Raw genomic sequence first — 18,405 nt, 5'->3', positions numbered from 1 at the left:
TGGATAATTTTATGCATTTCCAAAGTAGAAACTCTAAACACTTTTTTTTAATATTTAGAACTTCACAAATCTACACCCATTTTCTTTCTCTGAAAATTGCAGGAGGAATGGGAATATGATTAGAGCAACACATGGTACACTTAAATTCTTCCAGAAACAAATCTGTTGTCCTGAATAATTCACAATGGTCTCTTAATATATAGTCAAATGCAAATGTTTTGTACATAATATTAAAATTAAATTCACCCTTTTAAGCTCTACAATAGCTTTCGTATACAAACGACTTAACAGACTTAGTAGTATTCACAGCCATTTGTGCAATACTATGCAGTGGATAGAAAATTTCACAATTTTAATAACTTCAATAACTTTTTTTTTTCAGTTTTATCAACAATGCTGTTTTATTATTCTTAAATTATTCTAAATTGCATAATATTTAGCAGCATTATTTTGATATAAATATATATATAACTGAATTATGTACAAATTAAAGTGTCCATGCAGTTGCTGATTTATCTTGGTATTACTTTTTCCTTATAGGAAACATTTCAATTGCAACATTTTAATCATACCTTTTTTAAAAAGTGTATCACATTCTCATTTCCTGTCTACTTATCTTTATCAAAGTCTTAGTAATTTAATAACAAACAATTCTTCAGTCCAGGTCATATTTTCATATGTAGCTCATAGCTTTTTGACTTATTTCTAGATGTAAAAATTATTTTTCACTACTCTTGAAGGTTTTGATTGCATATTGCAGAAATGATATGGTGGCTGCTTAGAAGAAATGACATTGATTTGGTATTTTTAGCTGAATTTCCTGTCCATATGAAAACCTTTCTTATGTAATGTTACAGTATCTATAAATAGTTTTTATCTCCTTGGACTTTGTTTTAATGTTTTACAACATTGATCATAGTGTAATAAATTAAACTTTTTCGACATTGATTATTAGAAAAACACTCTAAATACCAAAGTAAAAACAGATGTTTACAAATTGACATAATTCATAACAATTATTAAAGACAACATAATTGGTTACTGTGACACACCAAAATCAAAACTGATGCAGCCAATTGGTTTTAGTGTGCAGTCAGCGTGTTTTTCATGAGAAAAACCACTGTTGGAAAAAAATTATGCCCGACATTTCAGCAGGAGATTTAGAAATCAAGTCAACAGAAGTTCTGAAGAGACAAAAAAATAGCTTTTTTAGTCATCCAAATAAATGCTGTGTGCCAAATATTACACATCATCCAAAAAATCTCCTTTGTCAAGTATGACAAAAAAATCTTGTAATAAAACCTACTGCAGTCTGCAAGAGAATTGTAACTTAAGAGAATATTTTTTCCATCACGTCCACATGCCCAAATCATAAAGTCAAAGCTACAGAGTAATCACTTTAAAAAAACAAACAAAAAAAAAAAAAATTAACATCCTAGGATAGACAATTCAGAGTTCAGAACTCACTCCAACTAAGAGTAGGTTGACATATAAATAACTGTTTGGTTACAGTCACCATGCAACGTGATAGAGCTTAAGCAGTTTTGCAACTGGGGAGACATTGCAGTGTCCAGATATGCAAAGCCGATAAAAACCTATCCTCACAGACTTGAGGCTATAATTGCTGCCAGAGTTGCTTCTGCTAAATATTGACTTGAAGGGGGCAAATGCTTAAACAGTTGTGTTTCATAATTGTAATAAATCAGAGATTTGTTTTCACTTTGACTTTTTATCAGATGACTAATGTTAAAAAACTATAGGTAAAATCACTGTGATTCAGTTGTATAAAACAGTAAAACATGAAAAAGTCCAAGGGAGCAGGTGAATACTTTTTGTAGAAAATGTATGTTTACTGTTGTGCATTTCAAGTATTTTGCCTAGTTATTAGACCTCATAGTAACTGTTTAAATGCAGTTAAAATGGCCATAGTCATCATGTAGTTTTTCTTTTCTCCTTCTTATTTTAGGCTAAGGATAAAACAGGTGCTGATGCCACTGTCATTTATGTGCCACCACCTTTTGCAGCTGCAGCTATTATCGAAGCTATTGATGCAGAAATTCCACTTGTGGTCTGCATCACAGAAGGCATTCCACAGCAGGACATGGTTAAAGTAAAACACAAATTGATTAGGCAGAGCAAATCCAGGCTTGTTGGTCCCAACTGTCCAGGAGTGATAAATGTAAGTCTTTATTCCTTTTTAATTTAAATGGGAAAACAAAGTAGTGGGACTAGGCTTTGGTTATAGAAGACATGATTAATTACATAATTTTGGTTAAATCTCCTGTTATTTGACTACAGTTGTTTTCACACTATTTGTAAACGTAAGTTGTGCCTAATGATAGAAAAAAAAAGTTCAAGAAGTTGTAAAGTACAATTGAGGACAAAATTGGTGACTTTAATTTAGTCCTGTATTTCAAAGTTTATGAATAAAAATAATGCAACTTGCTTTTGTGAGGTTAAAAAAAAAAAGCAAAACTAACAATGAACAAAACAAGAGTGGCTGCGTAGTGAATAAAATGAACAAAACAAGAGTAGTACAGAATAAAATAAACACAGTCTGTAATTAAATCAACATACACACACCAATATCTGCAATGCAGAGGTTAAATATCAAGTTAATACAAGTGATAAAGATAATTTTTGTGATCTTTAATTTAAAAGATGTTTAAATTTAATATTGTAGTATTTGATGTAAATATCAGTTACATTTCATTTTAATTTGAGCAGATTAACAGATTTTCTCACTGGTTTATACATTGTCTAACATTTGTTGTAAGTCTCAGACACACTATCTGGATTGAGAACCTTCATTTTGAAGGAAACCAGTGCTTATCAATGCGTTCACATCTGTTGTTCCTCTTATCAAGCAGAGTGACCTGTAGAATATAACTTGTATAGAGTATTATTAGAAGAATTGTTATTGTATTTGTTACACAGATTCCTTAAAAAATATGTTTGCTTACTTGGAAAAAATACACAGCTAGAAAAAATTTGACGAATATCAAAAGTAGGCTAGCATTATGTTCATAAAATTTAAGAGCAAATTATGATTGTTATGTACTTTCTTCTGTACCTATTGTATGAAGTGTTTAGTACATATTTCATTTTGCAATTCTCTGGTGAGCCTGAATGCATATTTAGTAAATATGTAATAAGAAAAGCTGGGGGCCATTTCAGTGACCAGCCTACCCAGTTTCATATACCACAACACATGCTACAGCCCAAAAATATGTCAACCTTTACATAATATGACTTGCATCAATAGATAAAGACAATGAAACAGTTACTATTGTGTACAATAAAAAGGATTTAAATTAATTTAGCTTCCAAATTGCTGCACCAGGTTTTTACAAACCTTTTTCTTTTAATGCTGTTCCAGTTTAATTACAAATATAAAGAATGCTCAAAAACTTAATACGGTGTTGCATTATCATAATTACATAGATGTAGCTTTCTGCAATGACTCATTTAGACATTCCTAAAGGAATGTTCCCACCCAAAAGTGATTTTTTTAAATGTTACATACCCCATGTAGTTTCTAGTGCTGGCTGAGAAAAATAAAATGTAACTCATGTGTTCGTAGAGAAATGAACCATTGAATATTGAAACTCAACATGGTGGTAGGTGTACCAACTCTATACAGTGCCCAGCAATGTTTAAAAAAAAAAAAAGCCTATGAAAAAAAATTGTAACCTCTCATGTCACATAATCATCTACCTGTCCAATATCCATTTGTATGAAACATGTAAAATGTATGCATTTCTTTACTAAAATACTATTAACAGTTTCTTTCTAAACTGTCTGCATTAAATGTAAACAGGGAAACGCCATTCTCACAAAGCTACTTGTTTACTCATCCATTAGTGAACAAACCGGTCTTTAATTCTCCACAAATTAATATGAGATGATTTTTTTTTTCTTGGCCCCCACTACAAACTACATGAGGTAAGTAAAATGTAAAAAATATCATATGTGGGTGGTGTATTCTTTTAAACCTCATATGAATGTTTAACAGAAGAGGATCATTGAGGGAACATCATAATCAGCCTTGCCAAATTTTGTAGTGGAGAACACAAAGCCCTCAATTTTTGTGAGACCTAGAACCTTTTGCTGTAAAATGGAAATCAAATATGAACCAGTTTTGTAAAGATCAGTGAGATAAAAATCCTACATGCACATTCAGTAGACTGATTAGCAACCTAAGGATTTTTTTATAGCTGCTGAGGACTTAGTGAATTAAAAAGTGACTTACATCCACATTTACCTTTAATTGTCATTCCATATTTTCTTCCAGCGCATTCATCAGGTTGTCTAAATTTAACAACAATTTAATATTTTCATTAGGGCTTTACAAATTTCCAAACAGCACTATAAATGAATCAGTAAAATGCCTTTACTGTCCTTATACCTTCTTTTACAGTGTATTTAGTTTTGTTTCCATGAATGCATTTTTTTTTTAAAGTGCATATATTGTTACTATTTATTGGTTGATTGATTGTATTTTTCTGTGATTCTGTATCCTTGTATTTTATGTTTTAGCTGCTGTATGCATGTGAATTTCACCATGGGTTAATAAAGTTTATCTAATCTAATATTGCTTTAAACAGGAAATCTTGAATATTTTCTGACAAAAATGCAATTTGTTTTCTTTCTTAATTTGATTAGCCTGGAGAATGCAAGATTGGTATTATGCCAGGCCACATTCATAAGAAAGGGAGAATTGGTATGTGGATTTATTTATTTATATTATGATTTGTATACAAAATTATATTATTTTATGATTTGTATACAGCTACATGACAGTTATAATTATGATTCTTCCTCATTATGTGTAGATATTTTCTTTACCAGCTTTCTATACATTTAAACAGCACACATACTAATTGAGCTGTTTCATTATGCTGAAAATGAGAATAGGTGAAACACTGATAAAATGGCATGTGTTGCATGAACACTTGCAGCTTTCCAATATGTTCTATAATCTATAGATTGGGAGAAAGTATTAAATTAAAATGTCTCAATTTATTTTAAACTCGGAATACACCAATAATTAGGGTAACATATTTTCATTATCTGCCACTTAGGTGAATTGCGTTGCTTCACCCAGAGAAACACTGCAACTTTTCAAGTTAAATGTAAAACACATCACTCTGCATAAATAGACTGAAACTTCAAAACTGTCACAATTTTTTCATACAGCTGAAGAAATGGAATAAGCTTACAGTCATAAATCAAAGGGCATTACAAATAAGATACAGTGGAGAAAGCTTAATTCCATTAATCTTCCCTTTAAATACATGACAAAAGGTTCCCATTAATGTGAAAAAGTCTTCTCATCCATAGCAGGTCTAAATGCCGATCAGGCTTTGGTATATTTAAAGTGTAGTTTAAGACAAGCCATGTCTGTAACTTCAGAAAAGGCATTGATTCTAAGGTTAGAGGTGTGATGTACTTGGCAACCTTAGAGTTTATCAAGTCCTTCTATACATCACCCAGGTACACATACCCTTTCTTGAGTTGTGAGGGGAGGGAGGGTGGTTTAAATGTGTAAGGAATGATCTGTGTAATCAGTAACGGAACTGTACTGGTTTTGACATTATTTCTTTGACCATTTGGCACACCTGGCCTGTGTGTACTTGTGTGAAACTATTAGTGAACTCTGTCTGAATGTGTTTTTGCAATGCATATGTTGTAGGTAATATATTTTTCTGTTCTTTTGTCCTATGACTTTGCACACACAAACACATTCAATGTTGATGTTAGTACTAGGTCTACAATAAACTCTTTTCAAATTACTTTTTCACTTTGGATTTGCTATAAAGTGATGCTACTTTAAATTATGGAAGAATAATGATATTTTAGTTTATTCTTACAGTTAAAAGGCACAGGATTTAGCTATGATTATCAATTGGCTTTCTGCAGGCCAGATGTGGGTTGTGTGCAAGTTTTCTCTGGCCCCAAGTCATCTTCCTCCACTAACACATTTATTTCACTTATAATAAAATTATGTAGTATCTGTAAAATTAGACTCGTTCACTGAAGTATGGTCAATTTTCTTTATCTTTTGATATTATATTCTTGAAAAATGCAGTAAATATCGATAGTGAAGTGTTGATTTTGTGGAAAAAATAGGGTGATATGCCAACTCAGGGTAAGGATCAGTGGGTAGAGACAGGTCAGGCAGGTGCACCGACATTCCACCTTTGCCCCTTGAGTCTCGGTAATGATCCTTTCACTATTTCACCTCCCAAAACCTTGTTAGGACTTTTATTTCCTCTGTAGTCAAGTTTGATCATCTGCTAGGTTCTGCATCAAACACCACAAGGCATCTCAGCTGGACTGATCTGCAGACCTCACTAAACCATCCAAGCAGTTTTAGCAATGGGTGATGTGTACAAAGAGCAGGGGTGTAATCCGTGGAAACAGCACTGGTCTCCATCATGAATGAGGTTCAACGGCTTACCCATGCCTCTCGGTGCCGGGTATACACATGTTGAACCATTCAGTGTAGTGCATGTGCAACCCCAGACATCACAGGCCCATTAATACTCATTCTCATGTGTCACTCATCTGCAGTAGGCCTCTTGGAATTTTCAGCTCTATCCTGTGGCCCGCAGTGAGGACTTTATCTGTGAGTAGATGAGATTAAACTGCAATTGTCGCCAACCACTTTTATTATTACTGATAAGAAAATTTTGATAATCAAATAGCAAGGATTTACCGTATGCAGTTGCTGAATAATATATTTAGTGATATTTAGCTGATCAAACAGTCATACTTCAGATGGCAAAAACTAAATTTGTGTGTTTGAAGCCAAAGTAAGGGTTCATTAATGCAACAACTAAAGTGTAACACACATAGTGAAAGCACATATTTGTTTAGTGTGGGAGAGATTGGTATGCCATCTCCAGTTTTTAGTATGTGGGCTAAGCAATAATATTTTCACTGGCAAATTCCAATAAAAGGGCTATACAACATTTTTTATATCTCCTGCATCAGTGAAGGCTTTGTTGTGCTTAGCCAGTCTCAATGTAGCAGTTCTTGTTGAATAAGTAAATGGGTATTTTCCTGCTGTGATCATTGCATGCTTTCAGGGCCTTAGTTTTCCTGTGCTTGCCCTCAGACTCCAATGGATAAGATAGAAAGAAGGTGCTGTGCTTCTGAAGATAGCAGTGCCTCATATTTTGCTCTCTTATTATAGTGGCAACTTGATAATTTCACTTGCACAATGAATTTTAAATTTTGCTTTCTTACTCATCTGTAAACGTTGTGTGACTTGGACATGACCACTGTGGATTTACATTAAAAAATATGAAAGTAAATGATTTGAGGTTGTGCAATTAGATTGGTAGCAACATTCTGTTCTTTTATAACACTCTTTCGTCTTTATAACCAATATGATTCCTATCTGTAGTAATTTTGCCCAATCATGGATATTGCTTTGGAATGGGTGAAATTTGCTGTGCATGTAGAGTGTCATGTAAATTGTCAAGTTCTGCAGGAGAAGAATTTGTGCAATTAAATAACAATTAAAATCATTAGCCTTTAATGCAGTTTATTGAATGGTTTTATTGTGAGGTTTACACACAAGTAATGGCATTCATATATTCAGCACACAAATCAAATTAAATATTTGAAAAATAAACCATAAAACTATTAAATAGTGTTGAGATAAAAGAGAATGCAAAAGACAGAAATAGATTTGGGGTTGCCACAAATATTTGGCAAAAAAAAAAAACCAAACAGGTCTTTACATAAGATTAGAGGTCAAAGCAGAACTGTGGCACAAAATGAAAATGGCGGTTATATAGGTGAGCTGGAAATGGAAGCGACACTAGAATGGCTGGAAGTGACATCCTTAGACCTAGACAGGATTTCCTTCGGCTGGTCTGCATAGCAAAGAGAGAAAGGATCATTGAACCTGCCATCCCATGGTCTGGCATGTAATGACCTGCCAGTACCCCTTTGTCATGTCAATTGTGGTCAAAAACTCAGCCTTGCCAAGTCGCTCAAGGATGCCAGCTACTCGCAGCATTGTGTAGGCATCAAATTGTGAATCCTAATTTACCCAGTGGATATCACTGCAAATCTTCCAACTTCTGTCATGCTTAGGAATCAAGACAATAAGACTGGACAAGGGACTGTGACTCTCCTCTGTCACACCTTAAGTCCAGCATGCAGTGATTTCAAGTTCCATTTCTTCCATCTTTGCCTCCGGGAGTTGAGAATGGGCATTCTCAGACAATCACCCCATGCTCAGTCACAATGTCTTGGGCATTCAGAGACGTCCATCTGTGTTTCTTGCTCACAACCTCAGGGACTGACAGGATAACTGATTCAAGCTCGCATAGTTGTTTGGCTGTCAAACTGGGTCCGGATTTCAGGGTTGTTTTACAAGCTGATAGTGGAAGGAGCTGTCCGTAGGGGGAACCAGTAGGTTTACATGATACACCCATTTATTGGGTCGATGATTGGACATTTTCACTAAATAATCGATGAGTACTTTCCTCTCCTTAACCTCTTAGGGCCTTTGCCAATGGACCAATAGAATGGGAGGTGGGAACAAGGACCATGATGTAGTCTCCTGGCCAGAAATCCCAAAGAGATGTGCCACATTAATTATAGGCTTGTGCTGCTTGCTCATTTTCCATGTGTTGTTTAAGGATATGTTGAATTTTTCCAAATATATCATGTAATTGCATGGTATATTCTAGTATATTTGTGGTGGGAAATGCCTTCTCCTCCCAATCTTCTTTTAGAATATCCAGTGTGCCCTGAATTTGTCACTCATATAATAGTTCAAATGATGAGAAACCTGTGGAGTCCTGGGGGACTTCTCAGTAGGCAAATAATATGAGGAGAAGTAACTAGTCCCAGTTTTTTCCATCCTTGCTGACCACTTTGCACAGCATTTGTTGTAGGGTCTGGTTAAACCTCTCCAGTTTTTGAAGATAATATACCGAGATTTTTAAATGCTTTATCTTGAGCAACTGTTCTTGAACATCTGAAGTAAAAGGTGTCCCTTGGTCTGTGAGGACTTCTTTAGGGATGCCACTCTCATAAAGACCCCTACCAATTCCCATGTGATTGCTTTTGTAGTAGCTGAGGGACAGCTTTGGGATATTGGGTTGTAAAATCAATGAGGACTAAATTATATTTAAAGGGAATGTTAGTTAGGGGAATGGGGACTAGAAGAGCACAGTCCATTTTAGAAATTTGACACAATTGACACTCCAGACAAGAAGTGCAAAAGCATCAAACCTCCTCATTTATTCCAATTTAATAAAATCAGAGCTTAATGCACTCAGGAGATTTTTTTGGTCCCCAAGTGGGCTCTCAGGAGGTGGGTGTGTGCTAACTCATAGACTTCCCACTGGTAAGATTGTGGTACCAGCAACAATGTCCGCACTTCCCTCATACTCAGCAACCCGATAGAGAAAATATTTGTTTAGGACATTAGCCATTAACCAGGACTACTGCATTTTTCGCAGACGTAAGGGAATCATTGTTCTATTGCTACCACTTAAAGGAGGCCGGAGTTTGTCTGAATTGAAATGGTAATCTAGAGAGAGTGTCTGGGTCAACTTCAATGGGCGTGGTTTTATCCCAAGATGTAATTGCCATGTCACACTGAATGGCCACATGATTCCTCGAAGCCGTCTGTAAACAGGACATGGAGGCAGCTTAAGACAAAGTACAGTATCCCCGTTTGTTACTAGGTCCAGACATTTTTTAGTGGGTTCTGGAAAATTGCTTTTACTATCAAACTAGTCTCGCTCGAGTATCACCAGAAAAGTAGGATTCCAGAGGACTGCAACCTACATGCCCTTACCAAGCTCTTGTAATTGATGATACAAGAGGCAGACCTATACCAGCAGGTTTCGCTGTGGATATAGATCAGACTGGTCATACCATCCAGCCATTGTTGCAGTCACACAAAATGGTGAGCAACAATGGAAATGTCCCTACCGGAATCTATCAAAGCTGTCACATTATACCATTAATTAGTACCATTCATGTTCAGGGAAGAGACAGACAGAGGATTAGCAAGTGTACAATACCCCCTTGCCCAGCTACAGTCCTTAAGCCTGACGAGTAGAGGGTAGTAAGGAATGATATACCCAATCTCTCCATACTTGAAACAGTGTGGGGAATTTGTGTGATTGCCCTTTTGCTTTGTCATGCTCTCCATTCTGTGGCGGGTGGGCACTAGTTTAGTGACACGTCCCACCTGGGATAGGCAAGCTGTCTGTTCTGCCCGCTCAGGTTGCGAAGCCGCCCTGTGAGCGCTGTGGAATTGATGAGAGGGTGTGATGTCAGAATGGCTGGAACCTGAAGTGACATCCCTAGACCCAGACAGGGTATTCTTTGACTGGTCTGCAGAGGAACAGAGAAGGGATCAGTGAATACTGTCACCACCTGATCTGGCATGTAATGACACCCATTGTAGCCCTTTAGCTGCCAGCCATGCGCACGTGTGTGACAATGGTTACTCATATGAGGTGAGCCCACTTAGCCCAAGGTCATTCATCCACTTTTGTTCTTGTTTTCTGTGGTGATTTTTTTTTTTTTAAACTGTTAAAATATTTTCTGTTTCTCATTAAAAATTGGATGCATAGTAAGTCTGATGTTAAATTTGCATCAAAAGTACCTTATCAAGAACTGTCTAAAGATAGAATGGTTTTTATTTTTTTGGGGGTCTTGTAACAGTGCCAAAAATAGTGTCTTTAATGTTTACAGGAAATTTAAAATTTCCTTTGTGTAAAGGACGCAACTGACTTTTGTGTACTAGAATAATGCATGTCCAATCTCTCACGAAGGTGTTGTGTTCCTCACAATATATTTGGTGTGGCGCTAATCCTGTAGCATCACAATGTAAATTAGTAAATACATTTATTTTATATGGATCTGTGCATTTGCTGTTAACCTTTTAATAACAAATTGCACAGTTTCATTGTGTTTTACAGTACAGGACACATTAAATGTCTGTAAATATGTAAGTGATTACCTTGCCTATCATGAGTTTTACTTAGAATGTACTTAATCAGTGTTTCACATTAAGAACACTTTTGCAGTTTGATGTGGTACTAAACTTTAAAGTTCACGAATATACAGTTCGTATTTTAAATGTTTCTTAGAAAGAATGATGACACTTCTAACTTCATAAATAAAACACAGATATACTTGCTCAGGTGATTTATTTTCCTTTACAGTTAAGAACAGCAAAGAAGGCATTTACCTGTATGTTGATTGTCAAAAATAACCAACAGATTTTTAGCCAGGTCCTAGACTGAAAGGAAAATTAAAATTGTTTATTTATGTGCAGCATGAACTTGTGTGGTGTAGACCGGATGTTTTTGTTCCACCTGTTTTTACTATTGGAAAATGACCAAATAAAACTTTTCATTATAGGGATTGTTTCAAGATCTGGAACTTTGACATATGAAGCTGTCCATCAAACCACTCAAGTCGGCCTTGGACAGTCCTTGTGTGTTGGTGAGATGGTGATTGTACTTTTGATCTTAGTAGTATAATGCTGTTTTTGAAGAGCTTTAAAAATTGATATGGTGTCAGAGGTGTTATTTTACAAAAATTCTGAAAGAGTAAATTTAGGAACTTTGTATTGGACCTATACATATACAGGTACATTAGAAGGGTGCTAACTAAATCTCTTACAATAGAGGTCAGTGGTCCCACGCTAGCCTATTTCCAGTGCTGTTTAAAAGTCACTGCTTGGAACTTTCATTTGATTGTGCCATGTACCTACAATATTATTTGATAAATACAGAAGAACTCTGACAAGTATTTTGTATTATTCTTTTAAAACAAAAATGAAAAATATATTATCAGCACAAGAAGATACAAGAAGAAAAAAATAGAATCAAGCTAGCAAGATATGAATTTCAAAACCTGAAAACATACTGTTGAAAACACTGAGTATCACATTGAAGTTATAGTACCATCCTTTTGCCAGGCCATAACAACTGTATATAGTTATACTGTTATATTTTTGTTTTCCTTTTTCAGTTCATTTAAAATCCAGGTTTCCAAATGATGATTCCTTTTAATGTGCTGAAAGTTTTCAAGTACAATTTTGTAGGAATTGGCTGTCTCATTTGCTTGATAACATGTTTTATTTCATTGTTATAGTATTGGTATCTGTCTAATTTTTAGGAATTGGAGGAGATCCCTTTAATGGAACAAACTTTATTGATTGTCTTGATGTTTTTCTGAATGATCCAAAAACTGAAGGAATTATTTTAATCGGAGAAATTGGAGGCAATGCTGAAGAGGATGCTGCAGAGTACCTGAAGGAACACAATTCTGTAAACAAAATTTTATTTTGCATTGTTGATAATTGACAGATTTATATAACTTATAGCTATCCTAATCTAATAACTATCTAACTAATTTTTTCCACAGAAAAAAAGCCCATTGGGATTTTGCTTATGATTGGTTATTGTCCAGCATACTGGTGTGGGGGAGTGTTTGGGTGTGGAATAAGAGTAGTGCTTTCCTTTCAGCATTTCACAGGGGTGCAGGGGTTTTAAAGCAAAGGTGAATTCTCGCAAATAACACTGTTTTTATCTGCTAGTCCTAACAGCGTATTGGCTATTATATAGTTTTTTTTTTTTCACGGTCATTGTGTACATTGATTTTCCCCAGATATTTTTAGTGTTAAGTGAAGGATAATTTATATATTTAAAAAAGCATCTCACCTATAGACAAACAGTGGCGGTCAGTGAGACCAACTTGCAACAAAAGTCTCAAACCTAACCAGCTTGGTGAAATGTGTTTTCCAGAGTATTCATTCACAACTTGAGATACCACAGATATAAGAGTAATGTGTGTATTTCATTTCTCAGGGTAGGATCCTTTTTGTGTTAGTGTTGGCAATGATTTTCCAGTCGTCAATCATTTTCCATTTTTAGAATTATGCTGGATGAAGTGATTAAAGCCAGAAGGACCAATAGTGCAGTTTGTTTATTGGTCCTGTTAACTGCAGCAGCACATTGCTGGGTGCTAATGCCTCATAGCTTCAATTGATAGTGTGAAGTTCTCACATTCACATAGATATTTCAGATTTCTGAAGTTCTTCATGTGACAGATTTACATCTAGTCTGAAAGCCACAGTAAGGGGGTCGACTGAAAGTATAGTGACTTCATTTTTTTCATTTTATATTCACATCCTATATATAGACATTTTTGAACCAGTTCAGATGGAGTGGAACAGTGTGAGGTTTTTTATGGTGGCAGGAGTGCCAATTCTGCCACCATTCCCCAAGTTTTTCCCTGCAGGTTGGAGGACTTACATGCAGGGATGGATGCAGATTAATGTCATACCCAGGACAGAGCACTTGTAGGTTAAGGGCCTTGTTCAAGGGCCCAACAGAGCAGAGTCCCTTTTGGCATTTATGGGATTCGAACCGTCAACATTTCCAATTGCCAGTGTAAGTCCCTAGCATCAGAGCCGTCTTCTGTAGTACTGAAGTGGACTAAATTGGCTCTGTCAATAGATGGCTTTTTGTTCAAAATATAGTATTGCTACTTTTAATTGTTTTGTTATATGTTTTATGAAATATTTGATATTTTGGTTGGCCACTTCTACCCATGTATTGTTTTTTTTTTTATTTAATTATATACTTGTTTTATAATATACATTTTTTCATTAATCTGAAATACTTGCCATTGTACATATTCTTTCAGGGTCCAAGTGCCAAGCCTGTTGTTTCATTTATCGCTGGTCTGACAGCTCCTCCTGGCAGGAGAATGGGACATGCTGGAGCTATAATTGCAGGAGGAAAAGGAGGTGCTAAAGAGAAGATCGCTGCTCTGCAACAAGCTGGTGTAGTAGTCAGTATGTCTCCGGCACAGTTAGGAAGCACCATGTACAAAGTAAGCACAAACATAAACTCAGAATAATAAAAGAATTATTTTAACTAAATGTAACAATATAACTTAATGGAGGAACTGTATTTCATCATTTTATTTTTAGTATATCTAACACACAGAGTCATACATTACCTAACTTTAGCTCTTAATTATACTTTGTGAGATAGACCCTTACATTTGTATTAGGACTGTTACTTGTAATTGAGATTATAATGTTTAATATTTTAAAATACTACAGGGCTTTGCCCCCTGCTTGCTTCGCTCGCCAACCCCGTGTGGGCCCTATGGGCTAGTCATTTCCCGAATCTACCGCTTGTGTATCGTGGAGCATATGTACAATTTAAACAGATTGTTATTTTCATGGAAACTGTTACATTTGCATGATAGAGCAAACTATTTTACATTACAGCATGTAATAAACAAAAGTAAAAAATAATAAAACGTAATACAGTAATCCCTCCTTGATCGCGGGGTTATGCGTTCCAGACCCCCGGCGATAGGTGAAAATCCGCGAAGTAGAAACCATATGTTTGTATGGTTATTTTTATATATTTTAAGCCCTTATAAACTCTTCCACACTGTTTATAAATATTCCCCGCACAGTTATACAGTATAATCCCTTTGTATTCTCTTAGATATTAGGTAAGATTCATTGAAATCATGTATATAAACACACTGTTTATATACAGTAAAACCTCAATATTATTTTAAAGATATCGAGTGTCTCCGATATCACATATGTTACAGCCATTACGATAAATACACCAGCAATAAATACGTACAATGCAAGAAAAATAGTATACAGTAAATTTGTGTACAGTGACACTAAACGTACGCACATGTACTAAGTACTGTAAGTAGAAAATTAATTATGGTTACTCACCACCAATGACACGATGACTTGTCCGATAACAATGAGTTTAATTTTACTGCACAACAAAGGAGAGTGTTACAGCCCTTCTAAAGAAGCCACTTCAGGCAATTGTGTAGCACTGCCATTGTTGTTCTTCTGGCAGTCTTCAATCCAAATCCCGACTAATCCAGACTACTGCCTTATTACATCCACTTACAACTCGTTTTGCACCCTGGTTAAAAGGACACTGTGGCTATAGATCTTATATTCCGTTCCTACTTTTTAAATAAAAAGAATTGTAGCCTCATTGATGCCGTAATGCCTACAGCGGTGTAGCTTTTCCCATCCTTCAGCATATCCAAAACGTTTACCTTTTCGGCAATCGTTAACATCTTCCGTTGGTGCTTGGGCACGGCCCCTGAAGCAGCAGCAGGAGCAGATCGTTTTGTAGCCATAATGAAGGGCTTGACTATGCCCAAAGATAAACACAAAAGAGCACAAAAGTTAACTCTTTTACACAGTGAAACATGTTGATGCTGAATGAGCGAGACGAGACTTCCTGGTTAACACTGCATTCAGCACACAGGAACTTAACTGCGTGCTCTGATTGGTTAGCTTCTCAGTCATTCGCCAATAGCGTCCCTTGTATGAAATCAACTGGGCAAACCAACTGAGGAAGCATGTACAGGAAGTTAAAAGACACATTGTCCGCAGAACCCACAAAGCAGCGAAAAATCAGCGTTATATATTTAGTTATGCTTACATATAAAATCCGCGAAAGTCGAAGCTCGATATAGCGAGGGATTACTGTAAATTGAAAATTATGTTTCATGTTGCATTAGAGGTATTTATTACATGAGTTATACATTTTGTGTTTGGCTTTGAAATTAATACGCAAATACTTTTGAAACTTAAACTTTTACTGTAACACTTCAGTAAAAACAATATTTGGAATTAACTTTTCCTCAATATCGCATTGAATTTTGATTCCGTGGTTGGACTTGCATCGTGACAACGCAACATTTAACTGGCCGTGAGTGAATATGTTTTCTTTCTCGCTAATAAATAAGCCGACTTTTTTGAGTGCTAGTCCCTGTGATTTGTTAATTGTAATAGCAAAAGCTATTCTAATAGGAAACTGTAAACGTTTTAATACGAATACTATTATTGGCTGTAGAATTTCTAATACTTCCAGTCGTTTAACTCTTTTCGTGTTGCATTGCTTCTCTGTGATCATAAATATAAACCTGACCAAATTGTGTTTTCTTTGAAATTAAACTTGTAGTAGCTTTAATTGCTGCGGGACCATAGATTCTCATAGCATATGATCCTGAATTGTGTAAATCTATGTTTTGAGCATTGAATGTGGTAAACGTGAACAGATTATTATAGATTCTGATATTTTGTCTGTAGTGTTTGTGGATAATACTTTAACCAAATAACAAATCTTTTAATTCTCACGGATACACCTGTTCATTAGGAAGAAACACTACTTTTCCCTGATGGCAACACAAATTAGACGATCTACAAGTCTCCAACTTTAAACTTTAAAGCCAAACAATATCTACATACCTCTGCTATATCATGTATGTCCATATATTCAATCTCTTTTTGCTGTTCCGTTATTTCACTCAGTAATAATTTCTATTTGTTAGCACTAATAAGATCTTTACTATTAGTTTTTTGAGACTTTCGAATTTTAGTACTTTCATAATCTCTAACCTGCTCTGCATGTGTATTGTGGCAACGTTTTTGAACCTCTTTACAACGTTCTACTTTGTCTTCTACATCTTTTTTTTTATTTCCGACCCCGCGTGGACCTGCTAGGTTTTTCATTCCACTTGGTCTGGGCTGAGTATTACTTTCCTTATTTTCCAAATTTGCACTTAGATTATTATTATTCTTTTTTGAATTCTTTTCTCTCCAATGCTTTTGGGCCTCTTTTCGACATGCTGCACTTTCTTCTTTGCTTATTCGTTGACATTTCATCTAGAATGTATAAAATTATTGCCCAGAAAAGGACTACATTGATGGAAATTAATAATTTGTGCGTCTTGTATTAAATTGAGGAAAACGTAAAAATTTGTGTCTGACAATAGCATTCACATGAATGAGAGGTGATTGGACCATGGGTGTGGTTGTAAATGGTTGAGAGGAGGCTGGGGCTTGTCAAAATCTCTTGGCAAAGTCTTGTCTTGCGGGATTTGAAATTATCTCTCTGAAAAGTCTCGTCTCAAGATTTCCTTTTATAATAGAAAGATATATTCAATGGAATAATTTAAAATGTAAAGCTTTTTTGAGCAGAAAGCATATGCGTATAGGGCACTCTAAGCTGAATGTTGTTCAGTCCTTGTGTTCCTACTTAATTCTAAAAATTCTAATTCCAGTCGTTTTTCTTTTTTCTCCTTCTAAGAATTCTGACTTTTTAAAATTATTGTTATTTCATTATAGACCTTCATTGTAAATCTGGCTGTTAGGATATTGGAAAGCAAAGCATTCCTAGGACATATTTGTTACTTAATGTTATGAGTGATTTTTGCATTGGGGTTTATTCTGCATACATTTCATTAAGTTTTCCACTGAGCACAACCAATAAAAAGAAAGTAGTAACACAAAATTTGTACCTGTTGTCTCTGCATATTCTGACATTTGCCTTCATTTGAAGAATGAACAAGTCTTCAAACACTTGTTAGCTAGAGATGAGCTCTTTTGTTGAGGTAGTTGTGTTTGAACTTCATTTTTGCTCTTGAGAATTATTGTATAAGTAATGCATCTCCAGTTCATGCAGATGCTGCAAGTCCTGACTGTCATTTATCATCATCGTCATCATTCTCCACATTAGTACTAGTACCGCTGAAGTATGCCAAATAACCAATACTGTATGTGCGCACCATTTTTATGCACTAAATCTTAACTTCTTAGTAGGCAAAAACTCTGAATATTTGTTACATATCTGCATGCTAATAATAACTATAGCTACTTTTTAATATTACCCTGTCCACCACTAGCACAAAGGTCTGCTTTAATTCTAAGGGCTCATTTATACTTCATGCTCAGAACGCGTACGCGTCCGCATCATGGCTGCCACGCGTTCCCAGCGCTCATTTCATGTGTCCTCTGAGCAGGTCCTCAGAAATTAACGCGACGCTGCGCGCGAAGTTGCAGTACCAGCAAAAAGTCGGGGGGGCGCAGTGTGCTAAAAGTCGGAACATGACGTCAGAGTCTCTGTTTACTATCTACATGTGACAGCAAGCCTCTATGGAGATCCTTCGGGGATCGATGTGCGCACTTTGCTGTTTGATGAATGGCTCAAATACAGCACTATACATTATGTAGCCGATGTGAAGTTGCAAAAAAAAAAAAAAAAAAAATAGACGGCACGAAAGATGGTATGTGAGACTTTTAAAATGTATCGTGTCATTTATATATGTCTTTTTTATGTTTTAATTTTTGCAACTTAACAACAGCAACATAATGTATAGCGTTATATTTGAGCCACTGAGAAAAAAATAAAGGACACGGTGAAAATGTGTATTTTGTGATTAAAGTGGAAATTTCGGCTTTAATCTCGAAATGTCCGCTTTCACCTCGTAGTTTACTTTATCATTAAAGCAGACGGTCGTAAACGTCATCCCAGTTTTTAATCGCTACGAACTTCT

General features: G+C 35.6%; 1 protein-coding gene across 1 annotated transcript in view; it reads left to right on the top strand.

Annotated features, from left to right (window-relative positions):
* The window catches only part of suclg1 (succinate-CoA ligase GDP/ADP-forming subunit alph), a 67,593-nt gene that overhangs the window by 27,249 nt on the left and 21,939 nt on the right, over positions 1–18,405 (top strand). Inside the window, exons 4-8 of the mRNA XM_039751825.1 lie at positions 1,967–2,179; positions 4,666–4,723; positions 11,413–11,496; positions 12,175–12,326; positions 13,708–13,896. Of these exons, the coding sequence (XP_039607759.1) occupies positions 1,967–2,179; positions 4,666–4,723; positions 11,413–11,496; positions 12,175–12,326; positions 13,708–13,896 (696 nt within the window). The remainder of the gene's footprint in view (positions 1–1,966; positions 2,180–4,665; positions 4,724–11,412; positions 11,497–12,174; positions 12,327–13,707; positions 13,897–18,405) is intronic.

This window comes from Polypterus senegalus, chromosome 4 (genome assembly GCF_016835505.1).
Source record: "Polypterus senegalus isolate Bchr_013 chromosome 4, ASM1683550v1, whole genome shotgun sequence".
NCBI classification, from domain to species: Eukaryota; Metazoa; Chordata; class Cladistia; order Polypteriformes; family Polypteridae; genus Polypterus; species Polypterus senegalus.
Note: the sequence above shows the minus strand (reverse complement) of the source record. Positions and strands in the feature narration are given on the sequence as shown.